Source organism: Molothrus aeneus, chromosome 16, assembly GCF_037042795.1.
Source record: "Molothrus aeneus isolate 106 chromosome 16, BPBGC_Maene_1.0, whole genome shotgun sequence".
Lineage (NCBI taxonomy): Eukaryota > Metazoa > Chordata > Aves > Passeriformes > Icteridae > Molothrus > Molothrus aeneus.
Window position 1 is genome coordinate 3,061,675 of NC_089661.1, and position 14,158 is coordinate 3,075,832.

The following is a 14,158-nucleotide window of genomic DNA, read 5'->3' on the forward strand; positions in this document are numbered from 1 at the left end:
CTGCTTATGGGTCCTCAGAAGGGGTTTTGGGTGTCTGCAAAGGGCACCTGGGTTTGGTGCTGCCTCCTGCTCATTACCTCTAAGTGTGACCCAAGGGGGCAGGGCCCAGATGGGCACATGCAGTGACCAGAACTAACCACAATATCCAGCTCTTCCCACTGCTCCCCTCAGCAACAGCAATTGGTGTGGTTGATGGCTGTGCTTTACAGAGTGAGTGGGAAAACAATTCCTTCCAAAGCAGGTCAGTCTGTGAGCTGCAGCCTGGTGGCAGCACTAAAACAGAGGAGAATGTAGTGCATTTTTCAATCACATTTTGCCTTGTTGTCTTCTTTTCTGTTAAATGTCTTGCACCTAATCTTTAGTCACAGGAGACTTAGAAATATTGTTGAGCTGTATGTGGGCTACATTAAATCAGAACGTGGTGTCAGTAGGTGTGAGCCCATTAAGCTTCCTGTTGAGTGTGCAACTGTGGATTAAAAAAGCTCGTAAAACCTTGGGATAAAGCACAGAGGTCTTATGGAAACCACAGCTGTGATGATGTAAGGACAGAGGCAAGGTTTGTAGCTGAAGGCAATATTTTCATTACGTTGATTCGTATGTTTGGAATAAGTGAGAGCCCTGGCCTGAGGAGTCCCAAAGAAGGGCTTGCAGCTCCTGGAAGCTTGCCTGCTTTATCCAGCTGTTAAATTTAATTAATGGAAGCAGATGTAAATATACAGTATAGTTTCAACAGGGTAACAGGAAACTGCTTAAGTCCTGGGCTGTCCAGTATCAGGAAGGAAACTAACTAAAGAAAGAACATTTCTGTTTTCAGGGATTTCTCAGACTCCTAGTTAGGCAGCACATTCTCTGACTGCTGAGCTCATTGGCATCGGAGACAATGAAACCAAGAGCTTAGTGTGACTGTGTTCACAGGGGTCCGAGGATGAGGGAAGGGACAAGGATCTGACTCCATGTTTCAGAAGGCTTGATTTATTATTTTATGATATATATTACATTAAAACTATACTAAAAGAATAGAAGAAAGGATTTCATCAGAAGGCTGGCTAAGAATGGAAAAAGAAAGAATGATAACAAAGGCTTGTGGCTCGGACTCTCTGTCTGAGCCAGCTGACTGTGACTGGCCATTAATTAGAAACAACCACATGAGACCAATCCCAGATGCACCTGTTGCATTCCACAGCAGCAGATAACCATTGGTTACGTTTTGTTCCTGAGGCCTCTCAGCTTCTCAGGAGGAAAAATCCTAAGGAAAGGATTTTTCATAAAAGATGTCTGTGACAGCTTAGGAAGGGCTGGAGGAGGTTTGGAGTCTTATGTGAGGTACTGGAACAGACTGGTTGACAATAGTCAATACTAACAAAAGAAAAAAATACCCCAATAGGTTATTCCTTATCTCCCTATTGTAGAATTGCTTGATGGTCCCTGCAGGCTGGTTCTTGGTCAGTCCCTGGAGCCGTGGTCTCAAGGGGAGAGAGGAGGCTTGGCAGGAGAGGCTTTGGGGGTGGCTGGGCTGACGGGCTGCTCCTCTTGGCAGATCATCGACCCCCTGGCGCGGGGCCGGGCGTTCCGGATGGCCGAGGACACGGACGGCTGCAGCATCCCCCACACCCCCATCACACCTGGGGCCACCTCCCTGTGCTCCTTCACCAGCTCCCGCTCGGGCTTCAACCGCCTCCCACGGCGCCGCAAGCGCGAGTCCGTGGCCAAGATGAGCTTCCGGGCGGCCGCCGCGCTGGTGAAGGTACTGCCTGCTGCAGGGGTCTCTGCCCTGGATGTGGGGCAAGGAGCTGCTCAGCAGAGGGGTGGGGATAGCTCTGCTGGAGGCGGGGACATGGAGTCACCTCCTGGTGCGTTTCAGCCATGTGTACAGGAGGCAGGATTGGCAAGAAAGCGGGGATGGTGGTTCGGTTTTGGTATGGGTCTTGGTTTGTCTTATTGGCCTGGGGGCTTTGATTCCCACAGCCAGCAGCCTCAGAGCATTCTAACAGCTCCAGTTCAGCCTGTCTGGACCTTTGGGTGGTCCATGTGCACCTGGGAAGCAGCCAGGGAAGAGCAGAAATACCTGAGGCTCTTGCTGTACAAGTGTCCTGGTTTGAAAGGAAGTGAGTTTTATGGGATGCTGTGGTCAAACCAATAGGTGCTCAGATTTGAATATTGGCACCTGGTGTGGCCACTGAGGTCATGGATACACCTCTGAGAACACAGAGGGTTAAAAGCAAAGAACTCCCAGGGTGAAGCTCTCTTGGTTCCAGTGGGTGAAAGAGATCTCTGCATCCTGCCCTGTGCCTGCTGTCCTGGGCTCAGTGATGCTTTTTGCTGTGTCCAGTAGCAGCCATCACTGTGGTTTGGCCAGACACATTGTCCAATATGTGCTAGAGAAGCACATGGCAAGCCTGGGGGTGGGTGCTGTGGGTTGAGAAGTGAGGTGACAGCTGTGTGTCTCGCCAGAAAGGTGTCACACATCACATCTGCTGTGCTCCAACCAAGCTCAGCACGTGGGCTGCTTGTGCACTGGCTGGGGCGGGTTTGTGAGGTTCTGGCAGTGCCCCATGTCCCTGTGCCTGGCTGCAGGGCCGCTCTGTGAAGGACAGCACCCTGAGGAGGGCCCAGCGGCGCAGCTTCACCCCTGCCAGCTTCCTGGAGGAGGACACGGTGGATTTCCCAGATGAGCTGGACACGTCCTTCTTCGCTCGGGTGAGGGGCACGTGTGGCGTGGTGCTGCCCAGAGGCAGAGCAGGACTCTGGTTCTGGCAGGACTGTGTGTTGCAGAGAGCAGCAGTGCTCTCTCACGTGGGATGTTGCCTTATTCTGATGGGACTGCTGTCTGTCTGCCCAGGAAGGAGTCCTTCATGAGGAGCTCTCCACTTACCCGGATGAAGTGTTCGAGTCGCCGTCAGAAGCTGCAATCAAAGATGCGGAGGTGAAACCTCCAGATCAGACAGATCTCACAGGAGGTGCTTTGGACAAAAATGAGCTTGAAAGAAGCCACTTACTACTGTGAGTATCTTCATGGTAGCTGCCAAAGCCTAGCATGGGGTAGCCAACCCATTTGGAGTGGGGCCTCCTGTGTGGAGGAAGCCAAGATCTGAGTGCTGTGGGTGCTTGGTGCAGAGCGCAGAGCAGTGCAGTGATGGGTTTTCTTTAAATCCAGCTGAAGACCTCCTGCCCCAGCTACCCATGATGTGAAAGGTGACTCTGAGGCCACTTCTGCAGTCACTCCAGCAACTTCCAGCTTCATACTAATGTGTTTCAGAGATTGTATCATGCCTTGAGGAAGCAAAAGACACTTTAAATCAACTGTGAGGACGCTGAGGGCCCAGCCTTTGGCTATGGAGAGCATGGCAAAGTGAGAAAGCTGTTGCCATTGCCACAGTCACCAGTAACTGTTCTCATGCTCCAAGGAGCGGTGAAGCATTGCAGAGTGTCAAGCTGGGCTGCATTCCTCACTTGAAATGAGAGAAAGGTGTGGCACTGATGCTGAGAGCCCTACAAATATGTGGGTGGTGCTGTACTGTGTGCCTGGATTTTTTCCACCTGAGTAACTGGTACTGAGTAATTGCTCTGTGTTGCTTCCGAGTCAGCTCACCCCAGCAGAGAGCTCTCCTGGGTGTGAACATGGAGCAGACAGGGAGGTCCTTGTTGTGGTTCTGCTGCTCTCAGCCTGTCTTGCTGTGTTGGCACTTTCCCTTCAAGTGTTTCCAAGAACTTCACTGTGTTTAACATAAGGGGAAGCACAAATGGTGGGAGTTTGTTGTCACTCCTCTGAGATGGTTTCAGTCTTCTAGGTTCCCTTTGAATCTCCTTAAATAGTTTTATTTCTTAAGGAAAATACATTTTTTTCACCCTTCAGAGAGCTGTTATGAGAGTCACAGTTGGGTGTCCTTTCACGTGGTGAGGTGTTTGTTTGGGCACAGGGAGATTTCCAGCACTGGAAACACTGGGAAGCAGCATGTTCACCACACAGAAACCACTTGACCTCTTGGGCAAGAGCAGGCTGCAGTGGAACCTGCACCTTCTGCTGGAGAAGGACTTCCCAAGGGGAAGTTGGGATATTCAAATGCATCTTCTGCAAGGTGCAATATGAAAAGAGTTGAAGTTTCCAGCAGTATTTTGGCTACAGAGGTTCAGATTCTCCCTTATTCTGTTGCTTGCCTGTACTTCAGAGCTGTCATGATCTCTCCAGATACTCCAGTCATGTTTCAGAAGAAAGGTTGTTGGTTGTTTTCTCTCAGCACTTCTGACAGGCACTGTCTTTGTGCAGAGTGGGACATTTGGGCAGCCAGAGGAGGTACACTGGAGTAGAGCAGGTGTCAGGAGCATGCCTCCTGCAGGGCCAGGCAATGAGGAGACTGAAATGGGAGGGAGTTGAGTTTTTTTGGTCAGGTCTGACTGCTGCAGATGTGACCTTTACACTCCTGTCTAAGAGCAAGGAAATACAAATTTATCTGGATGTGATAGAGCCTTAAAAAGTAGGTATTATTCACCAGTAACCTGTGCAATGTTAATCAGATCTATTTTGAAAGAAAAGCCTTCTTTTAGTTCAGGATGCTCAGGATTTTTATTGTGTTGTTGAAGGCTGCTTTTTTTTTATTCTGAAAAATGCATACATTGGTACAAATAAGGGAGGAATGGAAGAGAGATTGGGAGAGGTAGCTGGTACAGCTTGCAGCCTGTGACAGTGCTGCTTTCTTGCTCTGGGAAGCTGCTTGGATTCACTTTTGTCCAATTTGCCAGTCCAGTGACATTGAAATGAGACATTGAAGTGACATTTAAAGGTGGGTATTTCCAGTGCTGGGCTAAACTCCACTTCTATTTCATAGCAGAGGGCAGAGTAAGAGGAGTGCAGTAGGGGAGGAAGTAGACATAACTGAGGCTGCAGAGGTGCCTGTTGGGCTGCAGCCTTAAAGCCTCAGGAGCTCCTCAGTGGTGGGGCTCAGTTTGGCACATCAGCCTCGTGCCACTCTCTGTGTGTTTGCTGTGCTTTCTGCCACTTCTGTGCTTTCCTGGCTCTGTTTAACTTTGAAACACAGCTCCCACTTCAGGGCACCTTGTCTGCCATCAGCTGCTGCCCAGCCCAGAGGGAATGGCACAGACAGAGGCTCTGCTGCCACCAAAGGCAACACAAAGGCTGGTCCCTACTGCTGTGCTTTCTGCCACTTCTGTGCTTTCCTAGCTCTGTGTAACCTTTTCAAACACAGCTTCAGGGCACCTTGCCTGCCATCAGCTGCTGCCCAGCCTGGAGGGGATGGCACAGACAGAGGCTCTGCTGCCACCAATGACCACGCAAAGGCTGGTCCTTACTGCTGTGCTTTCTGCCACTTTCTGTGCTCTCCTTTCCTAGCTCTGTGTAACCTTTTCAAACACAGCTTCAGGGCACCTTGTCTGCCATCAGCGGGTGGCACAGACAGAGGCTCTGCTGCCACCAGAGGCCACGCCAAGGCTGGTCCCTACTCGTGTCCTGCTTTTGATTTCAGCCCCCTGGAGCGCGGCTGGAGGAAGCAGAAGGACGGGGCCCTGGCGCAGCCCAAGGTGCGCCTGCGGCAGGAGGTGGTGAGCGTGAGCCCGCAGCGGCGCGGGCAGCGCATCGCCGTGCCCGTCAGGAAGCTCTTTGCCAAGGAGAAGAGGCCCTACGGGCTGGGCATGGTGGGCAAGCTGACCAACAGGACGTACCGCAAGCGCATCGACAGCTACGTCAAACGGCAGATCGAGGACATGGATGACCACAGGTGAGAGCTGCGCTCATGGGGGTTCCCCGTTTTGGGGGTACCTGTGGGAGTGTTCCTCACTCAGGGTCACCAAATGTGGTGGTGTTGGCAGGGAAGAGATGAGAATCTTGACTCCGTGTTTCAGAAGGCTGATTTACTATTTTATGATATATATTAGATATATATCTCTATCTAGATATATAAAAGAAAATGATATATGAAGATATAGAAAAGAATATTTATGTATTTAGATATATAAAAGAAAATGATATGTTAAAATTATACTAAAAGAATAGAAGAAAGGATTTCATCAGAAGGCTAGCAAGGAAAGAAATGGAATGATAATAAAATCTTGTGACTGGGCAGAGAGTCCGGGACAGCTGGATTGTGATTGGCCATTAATTAAAAACAATCACATGAAACCAATCAAAGATGCACCTGTTGCATTCCACAGCAGCAGATCATTATTGTTTACATTTTGTTTCTGAGGCCTCTCAGCTTCTCAGGAGAAAAGATCCTAGCAAAAGGATTTTTCATAAAATATGTCTGTGACAGGTACCAGTCATGGGTTTTTCTAGGTCTGGATTGAAGGCACTTGAGGCAGTAATTCGTGTTCAGACTCAGGTGTTTGTTATTTCTTATCAGTGAAACAGTCTCACTACTGTGAGTTGGGCAGCTTTCCATTAGAAGGGACAAAATGACCAACAATCTCTTGTTCCAAGGTCTTTTAAGACTAAACTATCCAATTAAGAACTGACACCTGGATTATTTTCCCTTTTAACCCAATAACTGATCCCACAGAGCCTGCAATGTGGACTTTTCTGCCCAATTACAAAATGCCACCCAAACCCATAAAGAAGAAGAAAGAAAAAGCATGAAGAAAAAAACCCAGGATGACACCCTGTGCCCTCCATCTTGCTTCCATCCACAACATACTAAAAATCCCAAAATTTCTCACCAAGTGATACACCTACACAACTCTCTATAATCTATTGCACACTTTTGTGGATTCTAGTCAATCTTGAAGTCTAAGAAACTTTCTCCATGAATAAAAGTCAAAGTCAGTGCTCCCCTGGGGGTCAAGACACCCCAGAGCAAACAAAGAAATATTCCCAGTGCCCTGAGTTTCCACACCCATGAACTGCTGAGCGAGGGAATGCTGCTGGCCCTTGGGGACTCGGGGTGCTGCTGAGCCCCCCATCTTTGTCCCTTGGAGTGCAGAGCCAGCTGCAGCTGACAGCAGCATGTTTGTGTCCTCAGCCAGCAGTTTGGGACCTCACCCAGCTCCCCACGGTGTGTCTGTATCTCTGCTGCCTGGAGGGACTGCAGGTCTCTGTGCCACCACCAGTGTCCTGTGGTGAACAGCAGGGCTCAGCTGTCCCTGCCTCTCGTCATTCCAGATTATTCCAGAAACACAGCACAGTTCAGCATTGGGCTTTGATGTTCCCATGGATGTTTTCTTAGGAAGGGGTTGGTATCCAGGGTAGTAGGGGAGTCAGAGTAAACAGCTTCTGTCTTCAGCAAGACCTTAGGTCATTGCCTCTTGTCCTGAGCACTCCTAGGTGATCCTGGCTGTGTACCCCAGATTTTGGTGAGGTTTCTGGGGGAAAACAGCAGCTTTTCCCCTCTTTTCTGTTAGCAGATGTAATATGCCTGTGTTTCTGCCTCTGATCCTTTCCCCTTCCCTCCATGCAGGCCTTTCTTCACTTACTGGGTCACCTTTGTGCACTCCCTCATCACCATCCTCGCTGTGTGCATCTACGGCATTGCCCCTGTGGGGTTCTCCCAACATGAAACTGTTGATTCAGTAAGTGAATCCCCCTGACATGCCTGGAGTGAGTGAGTTTTAGCCCTCAGCTGTTGTGTCCCAGCTTGCTCCTTGCCTTCCTGGCTGGGTGCCTACTGTCCAGCCTGGAGGCTGCCTGGAGGGTCTCTGGGAGCCCCCACACCCCCTTCTGTCCCTCCTGCAGCCACAGTGCTCCTGATGTCAGATCTTATCTGGCACAAAGCACTTCCAAACAGCTTGTTCCCCTCCTGGTGGAGACCAGAAGGATGATCAAGGCAGGGAAATACTTCAAACCTAAGCTAAGTTTTTGCTACAGTTGCAAGATTTTGCTTCTGCCCAGAGCAAAACTGACTTGTCTGACTTTGGGAGCTGATCTTGAAGCTGTTTGTAGCCTTCCCACACATTGTTAAAGCTTTCTGGGGTACAGATATCCCTACAGCCATGTCCTTGCTCCATGCAGGAGATGCCTGGGGAACTTCTCAGCTGCATATCTGACAGCTTTCAGAGCACCTGGGCCTGCACTGCCTGTGGGTGCTGCTTGTGCTGCTCAGCTCTGTGGGGCTTTGTGCAGGCTCAGGCCACTCCAAGAGCTCCAGGCCCTGGGATTTCTTGAAAGTTGAAGTAGCCAGAGATGGACATTTGAAATGAAACCTTAATATGAAGGTGCCCACACCTTGATGGGGGTTTATATGTGATCCTGCAAAAAAACAGATGGAGGGAGTTGTGGGCTCTATCTTTGGCTGTGGGGATTCCTGTTCATCCTGGGGGCTGTTTTCACCAGTCCCTGGGGGCTGGAGCTCACAGGGCTCTTGCTTTCTCTCCTTGTAGGTCTTGAGAAACAGAGGGGTTTATGAAAATGTCAAATATGTTCAGCAGGAAAACTTCTGGATTGGCCCCAGCTCAGTGAGTGCTGTTGGTGGGACTGTTAGTGGTGGGTGGGGACCGTGCTGCAGCTGTGCCACCCCATGGACCAGAGCCCTCTGCTGCATGGAGCTCAGGGATCTGCTGGCACTGTCAGGGAGCAGCAGTGCTCCCAGCCCCAACTACCCTGCAGAATGGGGTGCTTGGAGGTTGGGATGGACCTTGGCTTTCCTGCTTTGCACCCTGTTCCTACAAAGGCACGCATGGATTTAGAAAAAATGCAGGAGTTGTGTGGTGTGTGACAGCTTTCCTGGGATGCCATTCCCCTGGGAAACACAAAAATGAAGAGGAAACATCACAAAGTTTTCTTTCCCAGCCATAGTGCTGGCCTTTCTGGGGCTATGGGCAGAGAAATCCCTGAGCTTTTGTTCTGGACCTGTCTCCAAAGCAAATATGGAGAATGTGCATGGTGTGTGTTGGGCTTCATCATGCAGGACTTGTCCCTGGCCCTTGGGTCTGGATAGGGCTACCCCAAGCAGCTCCCCCAGCCTGCTCTGCCCAGGCAGTGATTGCCTTGGCTGAGCTGAGTGTTTCCATCTCTGCCAGGAGGCCCTGATCCACCTGGGGGCCAAGTTCTCTCCGTGCATGAGGCAGGACCAGCAGGTGCACAGCTTCATCAGCGCCAAGCGCGAGAAGGAGAAGCACTCGGCGTGCTGCGTGCGCAACGACAAGTCAGGCTGCGTGCAGACCTCGGAGGAGGAGTGCTCAGTGAGTGCCATGCCCTGCTCCTGCCAGCCCTGCAGCCTCAGGGCCACTTCTGCTGATGCTTCTTCCCCTGGGCTTCATGGTGACACCTCTCCTCTCTCCTGCAGTCCACGCTGGCCGTGTGGGTGAAGTGGCCCCATCACCCCAGCACGCCGATGCTGGCAGGGAACAAGAGGCAGTTTGGCTCTGTTTGTCATCAGGACCCCAGGTAGGTCCTGCCTGGCCCTGCTGCCATCCTCGGGGGGACAGGGCTGCTCTACAGTCAGTCCCAGGCCAGTGGATTGCTGGACGAGGCAGCAGCAGCTCTGGAGGGGTTGGGGCAGTGAAGTCCCTGCGCTGCAGGGGAGGCTGATGCAGGGTGTGATCATATTTCTGCTCTCCCCTGCTCTCTGGTGTGGGCTGCCCACCTGAACAGAAACTTGTTGTGAGCTGTGGGTGCCTTCCTCAATCCTCTCCCTGTCCTCACCTGCTCCCTGCACAGCTCCTTGCTTGGGGGGCAGCAGTCCTGAGCCTAGCACACCTCTGTCCAGGAGCCCAGCCAGCTGCTGGCTGCCCTGGCACAGTCACTGTGGGCTCATGTAGAGCTGAAACCAGCTCAATTCCTGCCCTTGGGGTGTGTCCACCTGGAAGGGATCCAGTTTGTTGCTGGGCAGCTGTGTGCTCTCTGCCTTTGTGATCTCTGCTGGAAGGAGGCTGAGGCTTTGACCAGCATGGCCTTGGCTGATCTGGTCTGGTGTGTCAGTGTCACCACCCAGGGACACGGGGAGCTGTGGAATGGGCACAGGCAGAGTGTGGAAATCCTAGCTGGTGCTGGGGAAAGGTATTTCTCAGGCTGATGTGTGCTTTGTTGCTGCAGGGTGTGTGAGCAGCCAGCCTCGATGGAGCCCCACGAGTGGCCAGATGACATCACCAAGTGGCCGGTGAGCATGGCCAGAGGGACAGTGTGCCACGGGCAGCTGCCATGTGGCATTTGCATCCCACTGTGCACAGCCTCAGCTGTGCTGCTGGGAGGGCCGGGCCTCTGGTGCAGCTTCTGCTGCTTGTCACAGACACCAGCTCAGGGCAGCCGTGCTCTGCCCAGCCAAGGCTCAAAGCCCTCCAACAACAGAAGTTGTCCTGTGCCAGCTAAAGCCCTGGATCCTGTCAGGGTGACAGAGAGATGGAAACCAGCTCAGCCTCGGGCTGGAGAGGAGGTGTCAGCTGATGCTCAGGCAGATGGAGTATCAGGCACCATCCTGCTGTCAGAGGGAGCTGTGTCTGGGATCTGGCTTCTTCCCAAGGGGCTGGTTTGATTTTACCCAGCCAGCAAGCAAAGCTGTGGCTGTCTGACTGCAGCCTGTTGTTGTTTTCCAGATCTGCACAAAAAACAGTGCTGGGAATTACACCAACCACCTCCACATGGACTGTGTGATTACAGGCCGGCCCTGCTGCATTGGGACCAAGGGAAGGTAGTGAGTTTTACCTGTATGGAGGGGCTGGGTGTTGGGGTGAGACACGGGGCCTTTTCAGCTTGTAGACACAGCCATTGTCCTCCTTGTCCTTTCCACACACAGCCCAGAGCCCTGCTGGGAAGGGGAGTTGGACAGAGCCATGACAGGACTCCCAGGTGGAGCAGGAGTCTGGGATGAGCAGGAGTTAACAGCCAGCCTGAGGCTGGCACAGCAGGGTATCTCACTCAGCTGCTCCTGCAGTATGGAGGGATTTGGATACCAGTTTGGAGGGATTTGGGTACCAGTTTGGAGGGATTGAACCATTCTGCTGGGGAGTCCTGCACTTTTCCTTAGGAATGGCCAGCCTGTTCCTGACAGGCTCCATTGTCCCCAGCCTGCAGTCCATGGGCTCTCAAAGGAGATGCCAGGAAATGGCCCACTCTGAGTTTGCAAAAGAGGAAGATGCTGTTTTTCTCATGTTATCCCTGAGCTTGATTACTAACCCAGTGCTTGGGCTTGGCTTTCCCTGCTAGGGAGAAAAATGTGTGTTGCCCCAAGGAGTTTTGTCTGTCCCTGAAGGTCATGACCAGGACACTCTTGACATAGCCCCCTTTCCCCTCTGCCAGCTGCAGAGGCACAGCACTCCCCCAGTCTGAGACACAGCTTCCCCAGGCTCTGGTGGCTCTTCCTGGCTCTAAACAGCAGCTTTAGGATCTGCCTTGGAGCCATGGCATGCAGGTCTGTGGAGCTTTCCTGGAGGAGAGAAGCAGGAAGGATGTGTGGAGAGGCACTGGGCTCAAATGGGAATGTGTTTGTGCCTTTGCTGTGGCACTGCAGCATGTCAGGGGCAGCTGAAGGCATCAGTTCTCATGGATGGGATGGGAAAAGGAGAGAGGGTGGCCTGGGAGGGCACTGGAATGATCCATTGTGCTTTCCATGTGTGACTTGTGCCTCCTGCAGGTGTGAAATTACCTCTAGGGAGTATTGTGAATTCATGAGGGGCTATTTCCATGAGGAGGCAACGCTCTGCTCTCAGGTAAGGGTGCACCTGGGGGCTTCTGTGGCTGCCCTCCTCCCTCCAGGTGCCCTCAGCAGCTTGGCAGGATCTGGGGTGGCAGTGCTGCAGATTAGGTGGGAGTCCTGTGCCCTGTCCCACCCTGAGCCTGGAGGAAGCTGCTGCTCCTGGCTGGAGTGGCAGAGGTGGCTGCATCTGTCCCCATTTGGGGGCCAGTTTGGGACTTGGGCTGGCAGCTGTGAAAGGCCAGCATGGGATCACTGTGACAGCAGTGGGAGAAGGACCCACAGTCTACTGTGTGGGCAAGCAGATGCCTCAGCTCTGGGTGCTGGGGTGAAAAATGAGGGCTTAAAGCTGCCACAGGGAAGGGATGAGGTTGTGTAAATTCGTGTTGAGACAAGGCCTGGGACTTGGCTCAAAGAGAAGTGGGAGGGGAGCCCCTCTTGCAGAGCTATCTGCAGTGTGTCCTGGGCTTGGAGAAGGACCCCTCTCCACACCCATTTCTGCCCTAGGTGCACTGCATGGATGATGTCTGTGGGCTCCTTCCTTTCCTCAATCCAGAAGTCCCTGACCAGTTCTACCGCCTCTGGCTCTCGCTTTTCCTCCACGCTGGGTAAGCAGAGGTGTAAAACTTCCACCATGGGGGTGGGGGCACCCTCAGCCTGGGGATTGCTGTGAGGGTTGTGGCTGTCCCTCGTGGGGACACAGGGATCTGAGCTGTGCTCTCTGCCAAGGTTTGCCATCCTGTGTTTGTTGAGAGGGATTAGCAGCATGGCTAAGGCCAGAGCAGGAACTCTGAGCAAGGCTGGGGACAGAACACCAGCACAGCACAGGGGGGACTTCAGTGGCTGCTGCTTCAGCTCCTGTACTCTGCACTTGGCAGGATCCTGCACTGCCTGGTTTCAGTCTGTTTCCAAATGACGATCCTGCGGGACCTAGAGAAGCTGGCAGGGTGGCACCGCATCTCCATCATCTACCTGCTCAGTGGCATCACTGGGAACCTTGCCAGTGCAATATTTCTACCCTACAGAGCAGAGGTGGGTCTCCTGCAGCCCCCCCCAGGGTCCTGGTAACTTGCCCTGAGCACAACCCTTCTCTACATGCCTGTGCCCCTGTGGCTGAGGCAGAGCCACCAGAGCTGGGCTCAGCACTGCAGCCTTGGCACTTGCAGCTCGAGGATGGCACCACACCATCATTTACTGCTGAGCTGCACCATCCCCTGGGGCACCATGGGCTTTCCATGTCACTGCCTGGGCTGGCTGCAGGAAAAAGGCATAACATAACATAACAGATGGGGGATTGTCCAGCCATGGGGTGAGAGAGGCCCCAGGCAGGCTCAGAATCAAGTGTGGTGTCACACACCCTCCACCTGAGAGTGGCAAAGAGCAGAGCTCCCCGTGCCCACAGGAGACTGCAGGGCTGGAGCTGCAGGAGCCTTCCAGCTCCTTCCATAAGGAAAACCTTCATGGTGGGTGGGGGGAGCCAGGAGACTGCCTTCAAAGGCTTCTCCCCTCTGGAAACTTGAACCAGATCTGCCCTCTGTAGTCTGTTCTGGCCTCACACCTTAATCCTAAATCTAACCAGGCCCCTTTACTCCTGGCATCTGGATGAAGTTGCAAGTCTCTTTGTCAAGAACCACTGAACAGGATTTGAGTAAGAAGTAACTAATTCCTGGAGCTGGCTGCAGAGGCCAGGCAGGTGGCATGAGCCTGACATTATCTGTAATGCTCTTCTTCTGCAGGTTGGCCCTGCAGGATCCCAGTTTGGAATTCTGGCCTGTCTCTTTGTGGAGCTCTTCCAGAGTTGGCAAATCCTGGCACGCCCATGGAGGGCTTTCTTCAAGCTGCTGGCTGTGGTGCTCTTTCTTTTTGCCTTTGGCCTCCTGCCTTGGATTGATAATTTCGCTCACATTTCAGGATTTATCAGTGGTTTCTTCCTCTCCTTTGCCTTCCTGCCCTACATTAGCTTTGGGAAGTTTGATTTATATAGGAAACGATGCCAAATTATAGTTTTCCAGCTCATCTTCATTGCACTCTTCTCAGGACTGGTGATTCTGTTCTATTTCTACCCCATCAAGTGCGAGTGGTGCGAGTTCCTCACTTGTATACCCTTCACAGACAAATTCTGCGAGAAATACGACCTGGATGCACAGCTCCACTGACAGCAAAGACTGGCTTCTCGAGCAGGCCCTGGAGATGGACTGTCTTTGCATTTGCTGTGCCAGTTCCATGGGGACAAAGCCTCTAATCCAATGACACTTCTAACCCTGCCCGTGGTTAATTTAAACTGTCTCCTTAGCACTTGGCAGGCATGGTTTGCCTTATCTCAGAAGACTCTGAAAAACAGAACGTTTGTGCCTTGTTCAATTGTACTGAACCTTTTCTGCTGCCATTATTTTTATTACACTAGTTTCAATACTACATTTTTAACCAGAGTTGTTTACTACTGCTAAGGTGGTGATTAAACGGTGAGGTAGCGTTTTAGCTACTGTGAATTGTTCTGAGTAGTCTGTGCCTACCTTTGTTACTCAGTCTCACTGCTGCTGTTTCATGTACCCTGTGGAGCACCCAGACCAGCCACATACACATCTGCA

At 52.2% G+C, this 14,158-nt stretch overlaps 1 protein-coding gene across 2 annotated transcripts in view; it reads left to right on the forward strand.

The window, feature by feature from the left end:
• RHBDF1 (rhomboid 5 homolog 1) overlaps nt 1–14,064 on the forward strand; it is a 36,903-nt gene extending 22,839 nt beyond the window's left edge. For both annotated transcript variants that reach the window (XM_066561112.1, XM_066561113.1), the window contains exons 5-18: nt 1,538–1,744; nt 2,575–2,697; nt 2,840–3,000; nt 5,478–5,729; nt 7,404–7,515; nt 8,323–8,397; nt 8,962–9,123; nt 9,228–9,328; nt 9,977–10,040; nt 10,474–10,568; nt 11,511–11,586; nt 12,078–12,178; nt 12,449–12,602; nt 13,307–14,064. In XM_066561112.1, coding sequence (XP_066417209.1) covers nt 1,538–1,744; nt 2,575–2,697; nt 2,840–3,000; nt 5,478–5,729; nt 7,404–7,515; nt 8,323–8,397; nt 8,962–9,123; nt 9,228–9,328; nt 9,977–10,040; nt 10,474–10,568; nt 11,511–11,586; nt 12,078–12,178; nt 12,449–12,602; nt 13,307–13,726 — 2,103 coding nt within the window. In that variant the 3' untranslated portion in view covers nt 13,727–14,064. The remainder of the gene's footprint in view (nt 1–1,537; nt 1,745–2,574; nt 2,698–2,839; nt 3,001–5,477; nt 5,730–7,403; nt 7,516–8,322; nt 8,398–8,961; nt 9,124–9,227; nt 9,329–9,976; nt 10,041–10,473; nt 10,569–11,510; nt 11,587–12,077; nt 12,179–12,448; nt 12,603–13,306) is intronic.
• The last annotated feature ends 94 nt before the right edge of the window (nt 14,065–14,158 follow it).